The sequence below is a fragment of the Taeniopygia guttata genome, chromosome 2, assembly GCF_048771995.1.
Source record: "Taeniopygia guttata chromosome 2, bTaeGut7.mat, whole genome shotgun sequence".
Lineage (NCBI taxonomy): Eukaryota > Metazoa > Chordata > Aves > Passeriformes > Estrildidae > Taeniopygia > Taeniopygia guttata.
Genome location: NC_133026.1, coordinates 129,883,913 through 129,897,598, shown reverse-complemented (window position 1 = coordinate 129,897,598; position 13,686 = coordinate 129,883,913). Strand labels below are relative to the sequence as shown.

At 39.2% G+C, this 13,686-nt stretch overlaps 1 protein-coding gene across 1 annotated transcript; it reads left to right on the top strand.

The window, feature by feature from the left end:
* The first annotated feature begins 6 nt into the window (after window positions 1–6).
* Window positions 7–8,713, top strand: RIDA (reactive intermediate imine deaminase A). Its single transcript, XM_012571980.5, has 6 exons — window positions 7–166; window positions 4,333–4,438; window positions 5,003–5,057; window positions 5,896–5,964; window positions 7,427–7,482; window positions 7,911–8,713. The coding sequence occupies exons 1-6, from the start codon at window positions 105–107 to the stop codon at window positions 7,971–7,973; spliced, it is 411 nt and encodes a 136-aa protein (XP_012427434.3). The 5' UTR covers window positions 7–104; the 3' UTR covers window positions 7,974–8,713.
* The last annotated feature ends 4,973 nt before the right edge of the window (window positions 8,714–13,686 follow it).

The window sequence follows — 13,686 nt, the reverse complement described above, 5'->3', positions numbered from 1 at the left end:
CCCCGCGGGCGGTGGGGGCGGGGCGTGCTCCGGCTGGCGCTAAGGGGAGGGAGCGCAGGGGGGCGGCCGCGGCAGTCGCGGCTGCTTCAGCACCGGCTCCAGCCATGGCCTCGCTCGTGAAGAAAATAATCAGCACTACCAAGGCCCCTGCACTGGGTCCCTACAGGTAATGCCTTAGCTAAGAAAGATATGAGAGTCTTGGTGGATAACAAGTAGACCATGAGCCGGCAGCGCCCTTGCAGCCAATGCTTTCCTGGGGTGCATCAGGAAAAGTGTGGCCAGCAGGTCGAGAGAGGTGATCCTGCCCCTCTGCTCGGCCCTAGTGAAGCCACATCTGGAGAGCTGTGTCCAGTTCTGGACTCCTCAGTACAAGGAAGACAAGGGGCTACTTGAGAGGGTCAGCGGAGGGGCACATAATGATGAGGGGTCTGGAGCATCTTTTTGAGGAAAGACTGGGGGAGCTGGGCCTGTTTAGTCTGGAGAAAAGAAGACTGAGAGAGGATCTTATCAACACTTATAAATGCCTTGAAGGCAGGTGCCAAGAAGATGGTGCCAGACTCTTTTCAGAGGTGCCCAGTGACAGGACAAGGAGCAGTGGCCATAAACTAGAACACAAGAAGTTTCAGCCCAACATGAGGAAGAGTTTCTTTATTGAGAGTGGCAGAGATTGGAACAGGCTGCCCAGGGAGGCTGCAGAGTGTCCCTCTCTGGAGACATTCCAAACCCAGCTGGATGCACTCCTGTGTAACCTGCCCGCCTTGGCAGGGGCTTGGACTGAATGATCTCCAGAGGACCCTTCCAACCCTAACAATTCTGTGATTTTGGGAGCACGTTTTGCTGGCAGGGTTTTATCAGGTCCCTGGGGTCAGGCAAGCAGGCCTGAGGTGAGGGCAGGACCCCTGAGTGGGGGCCAGTCCTGGCACTCCCTCCCCCACAACCCCCAGGGAACCTGGAGTCCCAAAGCACGAGTGGGGCTGTGGCAATCTGCAGGCCAATAAGGGCAGGGGGTATAGTTCAAAACGTTAGTTTGGGAAAGTAATTCTGGAATTAGTGGTAAGGAGTGAATGGAGAAAAAAGAGAAAGAAGAATGATTGTTCTCCAGAAAAAGGTGCTTGGCTAGAGACAAGTATGTTGTGTGGGGAAGCTGGAAATGCTGACTGCACAGATGATACAGAGTGAAGGCTTGAGCCCAGTCCAGGACAAGCTTGGTTACATGGAGAATTCAATGTCTGGGAATTAAAAATCCTTCCTTATTTTAAATAGTTATGTTTTCCAGTCTAAAAACTTAACTTCTGTAAAAATATGTAAGATGTTCAACATTTTCACAAATATGTTGTTGTAGTAGTTGTATATAGAATTAAAATAAAGAAAAATACCAGTTTTAATTAGATAAAGATTTCTCTGCAATTTGGATGTGAAAAAATGTTCAGTCAGTAGATTCTCATAGCTAAAGTACTAGAGGGTTATTACCAGGACATTTTCTAAGAATTTTTAATTCTGTTTTCAGGCTTTGTGTTCACAATAGCATCTTCGTGCCTTCCAGGTGCATTTTTGTCTCCATTACATTGTGTCCTAAGCTTTCTAAGCTTCAAACCGTGTGTTTCTTACAGGCTTTATAAAGATGGAAAAATACAAGTGTAGAAGCAGAGAGACATGGCATGAAGGTTAACTTCTGTAAACAATAAACTGTTGGTGGATTGCAGCCAGGGGCCTGACATTGCTTGGCATCAGGAGAACATCTAAGACAGGGAAAGGCAACAATTCTTTGTCTGCACGCACACACCAGTGTCCTAGCCTTCAACATAGCTTTCCACTCCAAAATGTTGTGCTTATTGGCAGGTTTTGATGAAATGCTGCTTATTGTGCAGCTTGTTAAATGTATGACAGGTCTAACATCAATACGTTTATTACTAACTTATTTTATCAGATTTTAGTAAACTTGTCAAAGTCCAGAGGGCAGAAGTTGCACAAGAAATAACTGCCACATCTCTGCTGTGAGGTCTGAGCTTGGTTATGCAGGGATGAGGGTTTAATGTGGAATGAAGAATTGGGATGAATTAGCTGCATTCCTGGTTCTGCTACAGCCCTTCAGTATGCTTTTTAGTGACCTATTTTTACTGTATTTTTCTATTTCCTTTACTCCATCTATTTGCCAATACCTTGAGGCAGGTAGATATATAAAAAGGAACATATCTATGTGTGGGTCTATATATCTCATAATGTTTTTAACATGATACTGTTCTTGTATTAATCCACAATCATTTATGTAAAGAAGATCTGATTAACAAAGAGCATGGTTCCTAACACCGTCTCTCTGACAGACAATGTTGTTCTAAGGTCACAGTGTTGGCCCAGTTATGCATTTAGGTACACTGAAGCCTGAATGACTTTAGACACACATTCACATCCCTGCTGATTAATGAGCAGCTACGATTTGCCCTAGTTGTGAGGTGCATCTGCAGCTGAAGAATGATTTGGGTTTGTGGAGTTGAAGTTTCCCTTAGCTGCACTCATGCATTTGAGTGCAGTGCAAGTCTATTCCTTGGCTGGTAAATTGTTCCTAGTCTCAGTGAATGGAGGATTCCACTGCTGAGCACACCAAGAGCAGGAAGCTGATCAGACCCAATAAGGGTGCTGCAGATGTTGATCTGGCAGTAGTATCGGAAGGCTTCAGCCTGTTCTTTCCCAAGTTAATAATGATTTAGGACTCTCAGATGACCGCTGAGATAAACATTTCACTGTCATTGTGTTGTACTGCTTATCACAAACCAAATCTCATTTAGTGGAGAGCCAATACCTTCTTCTTGTACAGCTCTCTGTGCTTCAAACAGAAACAGAAGTTTGTGCTCTGAGGGCCCCCCTCCACAGCAGGAGTGGTAGGAAAGAAAACTAAAGAAGTGTGTACATGCACACATTTCTATCAACAATACTGTGTCAGCTAGAAAACTATTCAGTGGTTTTTCTTTGTATGGTGTAGTTTTGTGATTTTCTCCAGTTTTTTTAGTTGATGACAGAAAAAATAATCCCCATGTCAGATAGTTTACCATATCTGACAAGTTGCTGGCTATTTTTTCCCCTTATGAAATTACAGGAGAGTGTAGGACTGGTGTAAAAGGAAAGATGGGAATGATGGCATTGTTCAAACTGCCTAACCCTGATTATTTGACTGAGTCCCTAGATTAGGTTGGTTCCCTGTGAGGTGAATGGATTAAGACAGTCCAACTGAGCGAATCTCAAATACTAAAATTAGTATTTAGCGAATACTAAAAATATTCTCTGAATGTGTCCCTCTATTTCCATCAACATTAAAGGGAAGAAAACCTCCTATTTCAGATACCTCAGGGAGGTAACTAGTTTGTGTAGCTTGAGAGAGTTGTTGAATGGTGAAAACAATGCATTTCCTTGTGGAATGAGAAGAGATATGAAAAACAGTATTGACACGCCATAAACAATTCCAAAAGAATCCTTCTATAATTTCTTTGCAAAATATTTTTAATTACTGGTTGAAGAGAATTAAATTGTGTCTCTTGTATAATGTTCTCTAGATGGTTTAAATATTTGTTTTCAACTTTTAACCTTTTTGAAGTAGAGACACTAATAATTGCCAACTCAGCTTCAGCAAAAGCACATTTGACGTTTTTATATAAATGTTTTGCAAATAACTTGAATTTTGCATTCTTCTGAATTAACCCAGCAAAGAAGTCACTCAGGTTATTTGGTGAGAGGAGAGTGAGTGTTCTGGGGATGGAGTGGTCAAGGCGTTTTGCTGACTGGCCAAATTCATTACTCTGGAGGAATACTGCCAGAGAACCAGGGTGCAGGTATCACCTCACAGCCGTAACTCATTTTCATAGTGCCTGTTTAACAAGAAATATGTTAAATCTCTTTTTTTATTTTCTTTTTTTTTTTCCCTCCATTGCTCTGCAGCTGAATTTTGTTTGCTTCTCAAACTGGGACCGAATGTTTATGTGGGCAGGTGCAAAAAATGACTTTATTTACTCTGCCTTCCCTCTGTGCTATCTGTACAGAACCTGTATATCTGTATGGAACCTGTAGGTCAGTTTAGTGTTGTGTTGCTGCATTCACACCTTGTGCCTTTGCAAGAAACAGGGTTTATCTCCTCAAGGGCAGAGCTAGGCACTCCCATAGATGGTATAATCCCAGCGCTTCAAAAGTTTAAGCAAATTGATGTATGACTGCATGTACAGGCTTGCATGGGCAAACCTCGGTCTGATACATGATAAAGTACTGTAGAAAATTTTAAATGTGCTTTTGGATTTGAAGTGTTTTTGTGGGGAAACATTAGACCTAAAATGCCATTTGTGTTTACAGCCAAGCCGTGCTGGTGGATCGGACGATGTACATTGCAGGGCAGATAGGGCTGGAACCTTCCACTGGGCAGCTTGTCTCTGGAGGGGTAAAGGAGGAAGCCAAGCAGGTAAGAATTCTTCCAGCAATGAACTTGTAATGGAATTGGCATGTGTCTAATTAAAAGTGGAGTTGTGAGAAATTGAGGAGACTAGAAAGCACGTCACATCTTCCAGATGGGGGAAAAGCAGGAGGAAGTCATTCCATCTTAATTAACTTAACTTTAGTCATTTTTCCAACAACTTGGAAAACTTGGAGGTCAGGCTAGAAATCTGTTTCATGTAGGAAGGTAAGAAAGAATCAGTGATTGAAGCAAAGGTTCACACACCCCAATAAAAAACCTGGCTTAAGTCAGGGAAAATTTTACTCCCTCAGCTGCAAAGAGGTGGAGTGAGATAACAGGATGAGATGGAGTTGTATCATGTATTTACATCTAATGAATGGATGGTTTCATATTTATTAGATGCTCCCTTTTATTAATTTTTATTTAAGTCAGTCTTTTTTTGACAGTTGAGATTTTGCTGATTGAACTTACAGTAAACATGGATTCAGCCAAGTCACAAGTCACTCTTACATACTTACAGAAATATAACCCAGCTGATAGCTAAAAGATTTTTGTTTCATTTTTCTTTAGGCTCTAAAAAACATGGGAGAAATCCTGAAAGCTGCAGGCTGTGACTATGGCAATGGTAAGTGCTGCTGTGACTCTGGCAAACAGATGGTTGTTTTTACCAGAATTAAAATATAAAAAAATCAAGTGACCTTTTAAGAAAAAAAGAAAAAAGCTATTTATTGGACATTAAATTGTTACCAATAGCTGGAAGAAACAAAAGAAATTGTGAATTTAGGTTAAAAAATAAAAGAAATTAATCTATATCCAAGTTTTGCAATGGGTATCAATTGAACACTACCTTTCACCAAAAATTTCTGGCAGTGGTACTAATATTTTAACTCCAACTGGGGAAGCTCAGGTACAGAATGTTGCAGTGACTACAGCCATTTTAAGGCTTTGCTCCAGGTGAAAGCAGGTTTGTAACTGTGCTGTTAATATTCTAGACATTCTCAATACTTTTTGGGTGGAGGACTCTACTGGTGAAGCCACACCAGGATTACAGCTGGGTTAGGCAGTCCTGGGAAGAAATTCTAGCACAGAGGATATTTTCAGACCTTCCATGAATTTTTTTTACTGGCAGCAGATATTATATCTAAGGTATTGCCAGCAGCTGGCTTACAACAGCTATTTTAATTGATCTGCTTATTAGTTCAGTGCCTCATGGGAGGATTTGGCTTTTTCAGAGCTAGTCAGGAATGGCTTAATTCCCTAAAGTTTTATTACACACTAGGTGCTTGGATTTTTTTAGATAGTTCCTTAGGTTGTAGCTCTAATGGTTAATATCTGCAAAACTTTTCAAAATGTTTAGAATACTTGTGAGAAATCTATGAAATAAAACCAAGAAATGCACTAAACTTTTTCAATTTTTTATGCAAGTCAGAGGTCTAAAATAACTGCACTTACATAATTTCTAGTTGTGAAGACTACAGTTTTGATGGCAGACATGAAGGACTACAATGATATTAACGATATTTACAAACAATGTAAGTAGATATTTTGCTTGTGTTTTACCATTATGACTTGTGAAACAAATTATGTTCATGGTAGTCAAAGTGTTTTAATGGCTCACATGATGTCTTTGAAATTCCTGTAGAAATTTTTTTAATATTTAATTTTCAAGTATCAGATCAAGCAGAGCCTAATTTCATGTGGATTTTTATTCTACCTTTCCACTAACTCACTGTCCTGTGAAGATCATCTCCTGCTATCCCTACAGGTTGATCTTCTTTGCCTCTTACCTTGCTTGATGTTTTGCTGTCCTGGCTATAGTTCTACTGTAGGCAGCCTTCAAATGCTGAATTTCAGACTTTATATCTCAATTTCTTTTGAGTCTATACTTTTGAACAATTTGAGGGTCATTGTTATAGGACTGTGCTCATTCTTTATACAAGGATGAGCCATGGTGCTCTCCTTGAAGTAAAAAGAGAACAATGCTTGGTCAGCAAAAGTGAATGTAGACTGAAATAGGTGAGTCCAATGAGCTGTTTTGTGCAGAATAATTTGGGACAATTTGCATGAGCTCCTTATTTAGATTGCAACATCTGGTCTTGAATGAAGTCTCGTTGATAAACAAGTAACACAGTCTCCTACTTGTCAAACTGTACTGGGGATGTGCCTGCTTAAGCAGAGTAAAACCAGTACTTGTTGCCTCCATCCTGGAGTTTGAGAAAGCAGTTGCTGCTGTTCTTTTATTGTGAGTTATTATCTCCATGCAGGACCCCTACATTTCCATTATTAACAGTTTTGTGATAACTGTCACTAGTAAAACTTTGACTTCATTGTGCAAATTTCTTGGAAGTGTTCAGTCAGGGTTGGATGGGACTTTGAGCAATCTGATATAGTGAAAGATGTTCTTGGTCATGGCATAGTGATGAAGCTCCTATGTCTTTACGAGTACCCTTCCCCATGCCTTATGCTGTTGTAATATCTGTGATTGTCAGGTCTAAATGGGCACGGAGGAATAAATCAAAAGCTTATTTTTCCTCTGCTTTCCTTTGATATGAGTAAGGTTGGACTCCTGGTGACTCTAAGTGAATCTGGGATCTTTGCTCATTACTCTTTTGGCAGAGGCCTGTTTCTCTCTCCTGCTCTTTCTGTGAACGAGCCATCTGCCACTCCCTGGTGTTTGAAACTCATCACAATTCTGATTTAATCTTTTTCAGCCAAGCTGGTGTGAAGGCCCTGCAGTGTCAGCAGAATACAAGTTATCACTGGCCACCAGGTCACAAGTGCAGCTGACTGCTTGGGGATGAGTGGTGGCTTGCTGAGATTGAGAGCAGACAGTCACCAAAACAAAGAAACAAGGGGGAAATGATAGCTGGCATGGACGTCTTGTAGCCTTGAAACTGAAACAGTTCCAATTATTTAATTTTATACAGATTACTTTGCACTGTGTTTTATCAAGCCAAGTTTAGTGATTGCTGGATGTTTCTGTTTAAATTACAGTTTTCAAGGCAAACTTCCCAGCCAGAGCAGCCTATCAAGTTGCTGCTTTGCCCAGAGTAAGTGTCACTTTTCTATCTACAAAAAACCCCAAAATTTTCTGAAATACCTTACTACTGAAGCATTCTGACAGCTTTTCTAATTCTGAAATAGCTTTGATTGCAATTATTTTAATAAAGACTCCTAATTAATTTCTTTTCTAAGTATACTATTGTTATTCTCACATATTATCAGAGTCTGAATATGAGATACATATTTCTTTATGGTGGAAGACAGATAAAACATTAGAAATAAGGGGTTATGATACTTGAGTAAGCATAAATAGAATTTACAATATTACTGAACATTGCTAAATCAGTAATACAACTGTCAGAAATTTAATCTCTTTCAAATGTCACTTTTTTTATGAAGTTGTATTGTTCATCCAATTGTTTCATAAAATAGATACATTAAATTCCTAACACGTTCCTTCATTGCTCTGTCACAGGGGGCCAGAGTTGAAATTGAAGCTATTGCCATTCAGGGACCTCTCCAAGATGCTTCAGCATGACTATAAGTAGAGACCGGATATCTTACAATGGCTGTTTTAGATTTAGTTAATACTTCTTCTTACATCCAATTCCTACAGCTGATTAACAGCAGTTACACACAGTTTAAATCAGTAAACTTACTGAGGAAAGGTGCTTTCTTCAGGACTTACAGCAAGTTCTCTGCTGGCAAACTCTGAAAAGTGCCTGAGTCCTGCTAAAATCAGCTGAGCCAGATTGTAGGACAGGACCTGCCCTTTGTGGAGGTGACTGGATATTCAGGTATTAAGGTACATACCTGGGTGAATGTATTAGAGTTATACTATGGGTGATCTGGACGGGAAAACTATACTGATTTGTAATAGTAGGTTTTTAGTAAAAAAAATTAAATCAGAAAAAAATATCAGAAATGAGAAAACAGAACACTTGAATTGCTTAGCATACATCTTCACTTCTGAGGAATTTTACTGTATCTGCTTCTGAATTTTCTTAACTTCTTTCTTTACACAATAGATTACTGTTGGGACTCAGATTTTTTTATATGTAAGCAACTGCTTAACAAAGTTAATATTGATTTCAGAAAGAAGACAATTATAATTTTCTGAAGTAAAGTGGTACCCTTATAAATCAGATGAAAATTAATATCTACATGTAACCTTTCTCATTATCTTTTTCATAGCAATTCAGCTTTATCTTGATTTAAAAAAAACCAATAAAAATTAAAATGTTTAATGAGAATAAAATATAATTGCAACTGCAAAAATGTGTTTGTCTATTGTGGGAACAAACTTTTCTTTTCCTGACTATGGTTTGATACTCCATTACAAAAAAAGTCTCCAGCTTGCTTATCCAATAACAGATAATTTGAACCAAAAGAATAGGCTTATTATCTACATCTTAATAGCTAAGGATGAAATTCTCCAGGACAGGAAGCTTTCAGCTATGATCATTACAGTTCTTGTAATTTTTTCCTCAGTCATTAAGGTCAGAAGCATAGATATGATGGAGTGATTAATTAATATTGAGAAATCCAACTGGTGATGCTAGTTACTTAGCCCATCCTTCTGTATTGATCTTCTTTCGAGTAGAAATGGATACTGTGAGAACAGTCAACCCTCCTTACCAGTCCTAGATTTGATGTGAAACAGCCATTCCATCTTTTCACTGAGCTTATAAATTGCACCGTTATAGAACAAAGATTCATAATGAGGTTGTCACAGAAAATATGTGCAGATATAAGATTTTTTTTTTATTGTATTACCTTGCTGTCTTTGGGGGGTAATTATTTTTATTAGAAGCAAGATAATGCCTTTGTTATTTCAAACAGCAAACTTCCAAACAGCCTTTGAAAAATACCTGACTTTTCTCTAAATAAACTTCCTATACATAAACTTTGATTAGTTTTTGCTGCTGTTCTTTTTCTGTCTCCTTGGCTGTACTAATAAGGTATCTTATGCTCTATAGCTCTGATTCCATAGGCAATCCACCTAAGAAAAAACATGGTCAGACATGTTAGGAAGGAGTTAGTACTAACTAATATGGCAGTGACTTTCCAGGAAACACAAAGCAGATGTTCCTTCATTTTGTCAATTAATAATAATTTAAAATAGTGTAATTGAAAAGTTACATTTAAACTTTTAAATGGAGTTTAATTCCTGATTTATATTTAGGTTTCTCTGTTACAGCTTTGTTTAGATGTAATTATGTGGTTGGGATCTATTTCACTCATTTGCAGGAGATTTAGTTCAAGTTCACTGTGAACCGGCTGGTTTCAATTGTTTTGAACATGAGCTGTGTTCAGCCTTTTGTAACCCCAGTGGCTATCCCTTCTTACTGCTCACGTTCTTCCCACTGCCTTCCCAACCTGTGTCCCGCAGCCTCTGTGCACCTCGAACCCATCCCTAGATGGCAGTTGGGATATTTTTGTGGCGTGCTGACTTGTGCCTTGGCCGGTAAAAGCCCATTACAGCCTCTTTGAGACTGTGGTGGTAGGAGAGCGAATTACACCACTGCTCTCCACAGTAAGGGACAGTCTGAGGCTGAAATGGAAATGAAACACCTGGGAAAAGTTCCATGCTGGATGCAGCCAACATTTTGTTTCCATTAAGTGTTTTTATCAGTAAGTAGGTGCCATTCTGCAAAAACTCAAGAACAGAAATTCTCTGTTAGCTTTACGATTCTTTAGGTGAAGACAGTTAAAGTTTTTAGACTATATATTTAAATCAAAGCCATTCAAGATATTTTCTTGATACATATTCTTCTGGTACAGGAAGTCTAGAATAACTGAAATAAAGTCTCTTATTTACAGCTCTAACATAGTAGTTCTCAAAATAAAAAATCAGCCTTCCACAGAGAAGTGTAAAACATTTATTTTATTTAAGTGGAGTTGTGTTATTTGATTCTATTCTTTAAAACAAAAAGGCAAACACCCATGATTCTCCAATATGAAAAGCCTATCTCTTAGGTCTTAATTTGCAAACTACTAACTACATAGACATTTAACAAATTCAGTTTTAAATAGAGATATGCTAAAAACAGGTGGTTGGTTTTTTTTCCTTTGCTAAACTGAGCTGCATGCAAAATACAAAGTTGCAATTCATCTTGTGGCATCCTGATTTTGGCATTTAAAATCTGTTTCTATCACCTATAACTAAAAAAAAACACAGCAAAACGCCACTTTCTGTGAAAGTAAAGCAATATATAAAGTATTGAAGTGTGTATGTTCTACCAGGTGTTTCTTTTAGTAAGACTCTTTCTTCTTTAAATTATTATATTTTCTACAGATTAAGCAATGCAACAAATAAATTTCAGTACCTAGTTTTAATAAAACTGTGTTATCTTAAACCACATAAATTGCCCCAATCTTCTTCTATCAGCACTTGCTCTTGCTGCAGTGTTTACCTAAAAGCAGCTCCTCACTGAGTGAAAGAGCCAACCCCAGCCAGCCAGATGGGCAGGGATCTTCTGAAATCCTGCAGAGGGCATATGTGTCTGCACAGAGCTGACAGGGAGCAAATTTAACCTCTTCTAGGGCTGTATTTATTGGTAATTAGAAAAAAAAAAATTAGCAGAACTTTCTTGTTAGCTTGGAAATTGAGCTTGTTTTTCAAGTGCACTGCACAGTACTCCCTTCTGTGAGGAAAGGTTACTTCTACCTTGGGTGAAGTTGAGGACTGAATTGTTTAACTTTTGATAAAATGCAAAACAATCATCAAAAATGCTTGACTGTATTTTAAAAAAATGTTGCTTAATATCTGGAAAACACAAATATTGGGGCATATCTTCCTTTTCCCAGCCTTTAACAGGAGAAAGCTGGTTGACAGACCAAGTACATTTGCATGGTAGAGATGTCTTATTTCTCAGGGCAGGAGTGTTCAGCATATTTCTAGCAAGCACATTTTGATAATTTAAGTGATTCAATTTGTCATGTTTAACATAGATAGTATGAAGCATATTTCCTGTTTGGGAAAGGAAAAAGAGAATTCACCTATTGTGATTATAGACTATGTAAGGATGAAGATGTTGAGAAAGTCTGCTACTGTTGAATCGCTGACTGGTTTATATTCCTCTTGTTTTCATCTGCATTGCTTTATGGCCTGAAGAAGCTGAACATGAGGAAGAACATACATAGTCACCTGTCTTCCTTGTTATAACAGTAGTAGAAAGAGTGACCCTGAGGTGAGCAGGTCATTTCGACTCCCTTCTATCTTAACATTTTATTTCCAAGTGCAGTCTCCTCTGTTGCTGTGAATACTACTGATCTCTGTCACAGAGCTCTTGTTGGTTTATGCTTAAAAATAGTTTAATGCTTGCCAGACTGCAGTTCATGATCTTGCCAGTAGTCAGCCTGCCTCTGCCGATTTAACCTCCTGTGTTTTGGAGTGCTGGCACATGTGCTGGTGGCTGAACTGAACTCCCAGCTCACAGGAAGAAATCAGCCATGAGATGCAGCTGAAGATGGAAATGCTTAGGGCATCCTGGAATACGGCTGTACACCCAGCCCAGTCCTTTGTCACTTTGGGGTGTTCTCATTCTGCTCAGTACCTGTTCCCCCACTCCTCAGCTCTTGAAAGTGCATGGTGTTGTTTTTCATGGCTTCTTTTTGTGGAATGGTTTGAGTATGTGGATAAAAACTTTTGACAACTTCTGTTTCAATTTTTGATGCTCACTTTAATGTTAATAGATTTTTTTTTTTTTAATAGAACTAGCAGCTTGTTTTAGCTTGTCTATTACAGAAGGCTAGAAAAACGAAAAAATAAATTAAAAGGGACATCTGCCTAGCAAAAATTCCCTAAAAAAAAAAGGTATGCATTTGGATTTTTGGATTTTATCCTGTTGCCTACAGGCAGTTAATATTAAATGAAGCTGACAAGTTCATAAGAATGCTAAGCAGAAAACATTAGATTTAGTGATACAGCCAAGAACTGTCAGCTTATACAAAAGGTTAATAGGCCAAGGATAAAAATTAATTATTTAATACAAACCAGAGTCAGCTGGAGTCAGACATGTACATGAAGTTTGAAATTATCTCTTAGAGGGGATTTTTATAATTTGCTGGTGACAGAATTTTTGTTAAGTTCTATTATACAATAAAGCTAATAAAAGAGCAACGTTGTGCTTGGCATTTTTAGGTAACTGACCTTTTCTCCTACATCCTTATATCAGAGATCTTGTAAACACAGTCGCCAGCAATGTATTATATAGAGTCCCTTTGCACAGGACATAGCCTCAGGCTGTGCCAGCAGAGGTTCAGGTTAAACATCAGGAGGAATTTCTTCACAGAAAGGGTTGTCAAACATTGGAATAGGCTGCCCAGGGAGGTGGTGAAGTCACAATGCCTTGATGAGAAATGAATGGACGTGGCACTTACTGCCATGATCTAGTGACAAGGTGATCTTCAGTCAACAACTGGACTTAAGTAACTTAGAGTTGTTTTCCAACCTAATTGATTCTGTGATCCTGCAACGTGAGTTTGTGGGGCCCCAGTCTGGGCAACTCCCTGAGGGCTCCCCTGACAGGGGGAAACCCTCCTGAAGCAGCTCTTTGTCAGGAAAAGCAGACACACGGGACTTTTTCAGTCTTCAGGTTCTTGTTTTATTGTTATCATGACTTCAGTACACTGTCTGCACCCAGACCTTGCATGCCCAAAAACAGCACAAAAATGGCCAACGGCCTTGTGTTGCAAGGCCTTTTTAAGTCTAATCAAAAACTAAACTACCCAATTAAGAAATGATGTGGTAGTCTGTTATTTTACAGTTGGTTATTCTAGTAGTATGTTTTAATATTCCTTGTTATAAGTTTGTAATGGTTCAGTCTATGTACTCCATTTGGCTTCCCTAATGGTTCAGTCCTGAGTTGTTTACCAGTTTGCCCGGCCAAAATGTATGTCAATCCACATGTCCTCCCTCATTCCCTTTTATTACCCCTGTCTGTCAAAGACAGCACACTCCTTTGGTTCTGGAGAGTTCCCTGTCTCTCATCCCTTCCTCAAAGCAGAACTGGGTTGTGAGGTTTGCTCCCTCCCCATGTTGGCTTCTACTGGGGAGCCCTTACCCTGCACCCCTCCCCTAATGCCTCCTGTTGGTCAAAGGTTGTGTCCTCCCTGAGTTCCCCCCATCCCTTAAACGTAGCCCCTTTGGGTTCAGATTGGTTCACTTGTTCTGCCCCGACATCTCATTGAAGATATGGAGATTCAGACAGGTGTCCTTCCCTCATTCTTGTGCCTCAGTTTCCCCG

What these genes read in the sequence shown, in the direction of transcription:
- RIDA (XM_012571980.5), top strand. Translation starts at nt 105, where the DNA reads ATGGCCTCGCTCGTGAAGAAAATAATCAGCACTACCAAGGCCCCTGCA. An exon ending in CCTGCACTGGGTCCCTACAG is followed by an intron (nt 167 to 4,332) that starts GTAATGCCTTAG and finishes TTGTGTTTACAG; the next exon opens with CCAAGCCGTGCTGGTGGATC. An exon ending in TAACGATATTTACAAACAAT is followed by an intron (nt 5,965 to 7,426) that starts GTAAGTAGATAT and finishes TTTAAATTACAG; the next exon opens with TTTTCAAGGCAAACTTCCCA.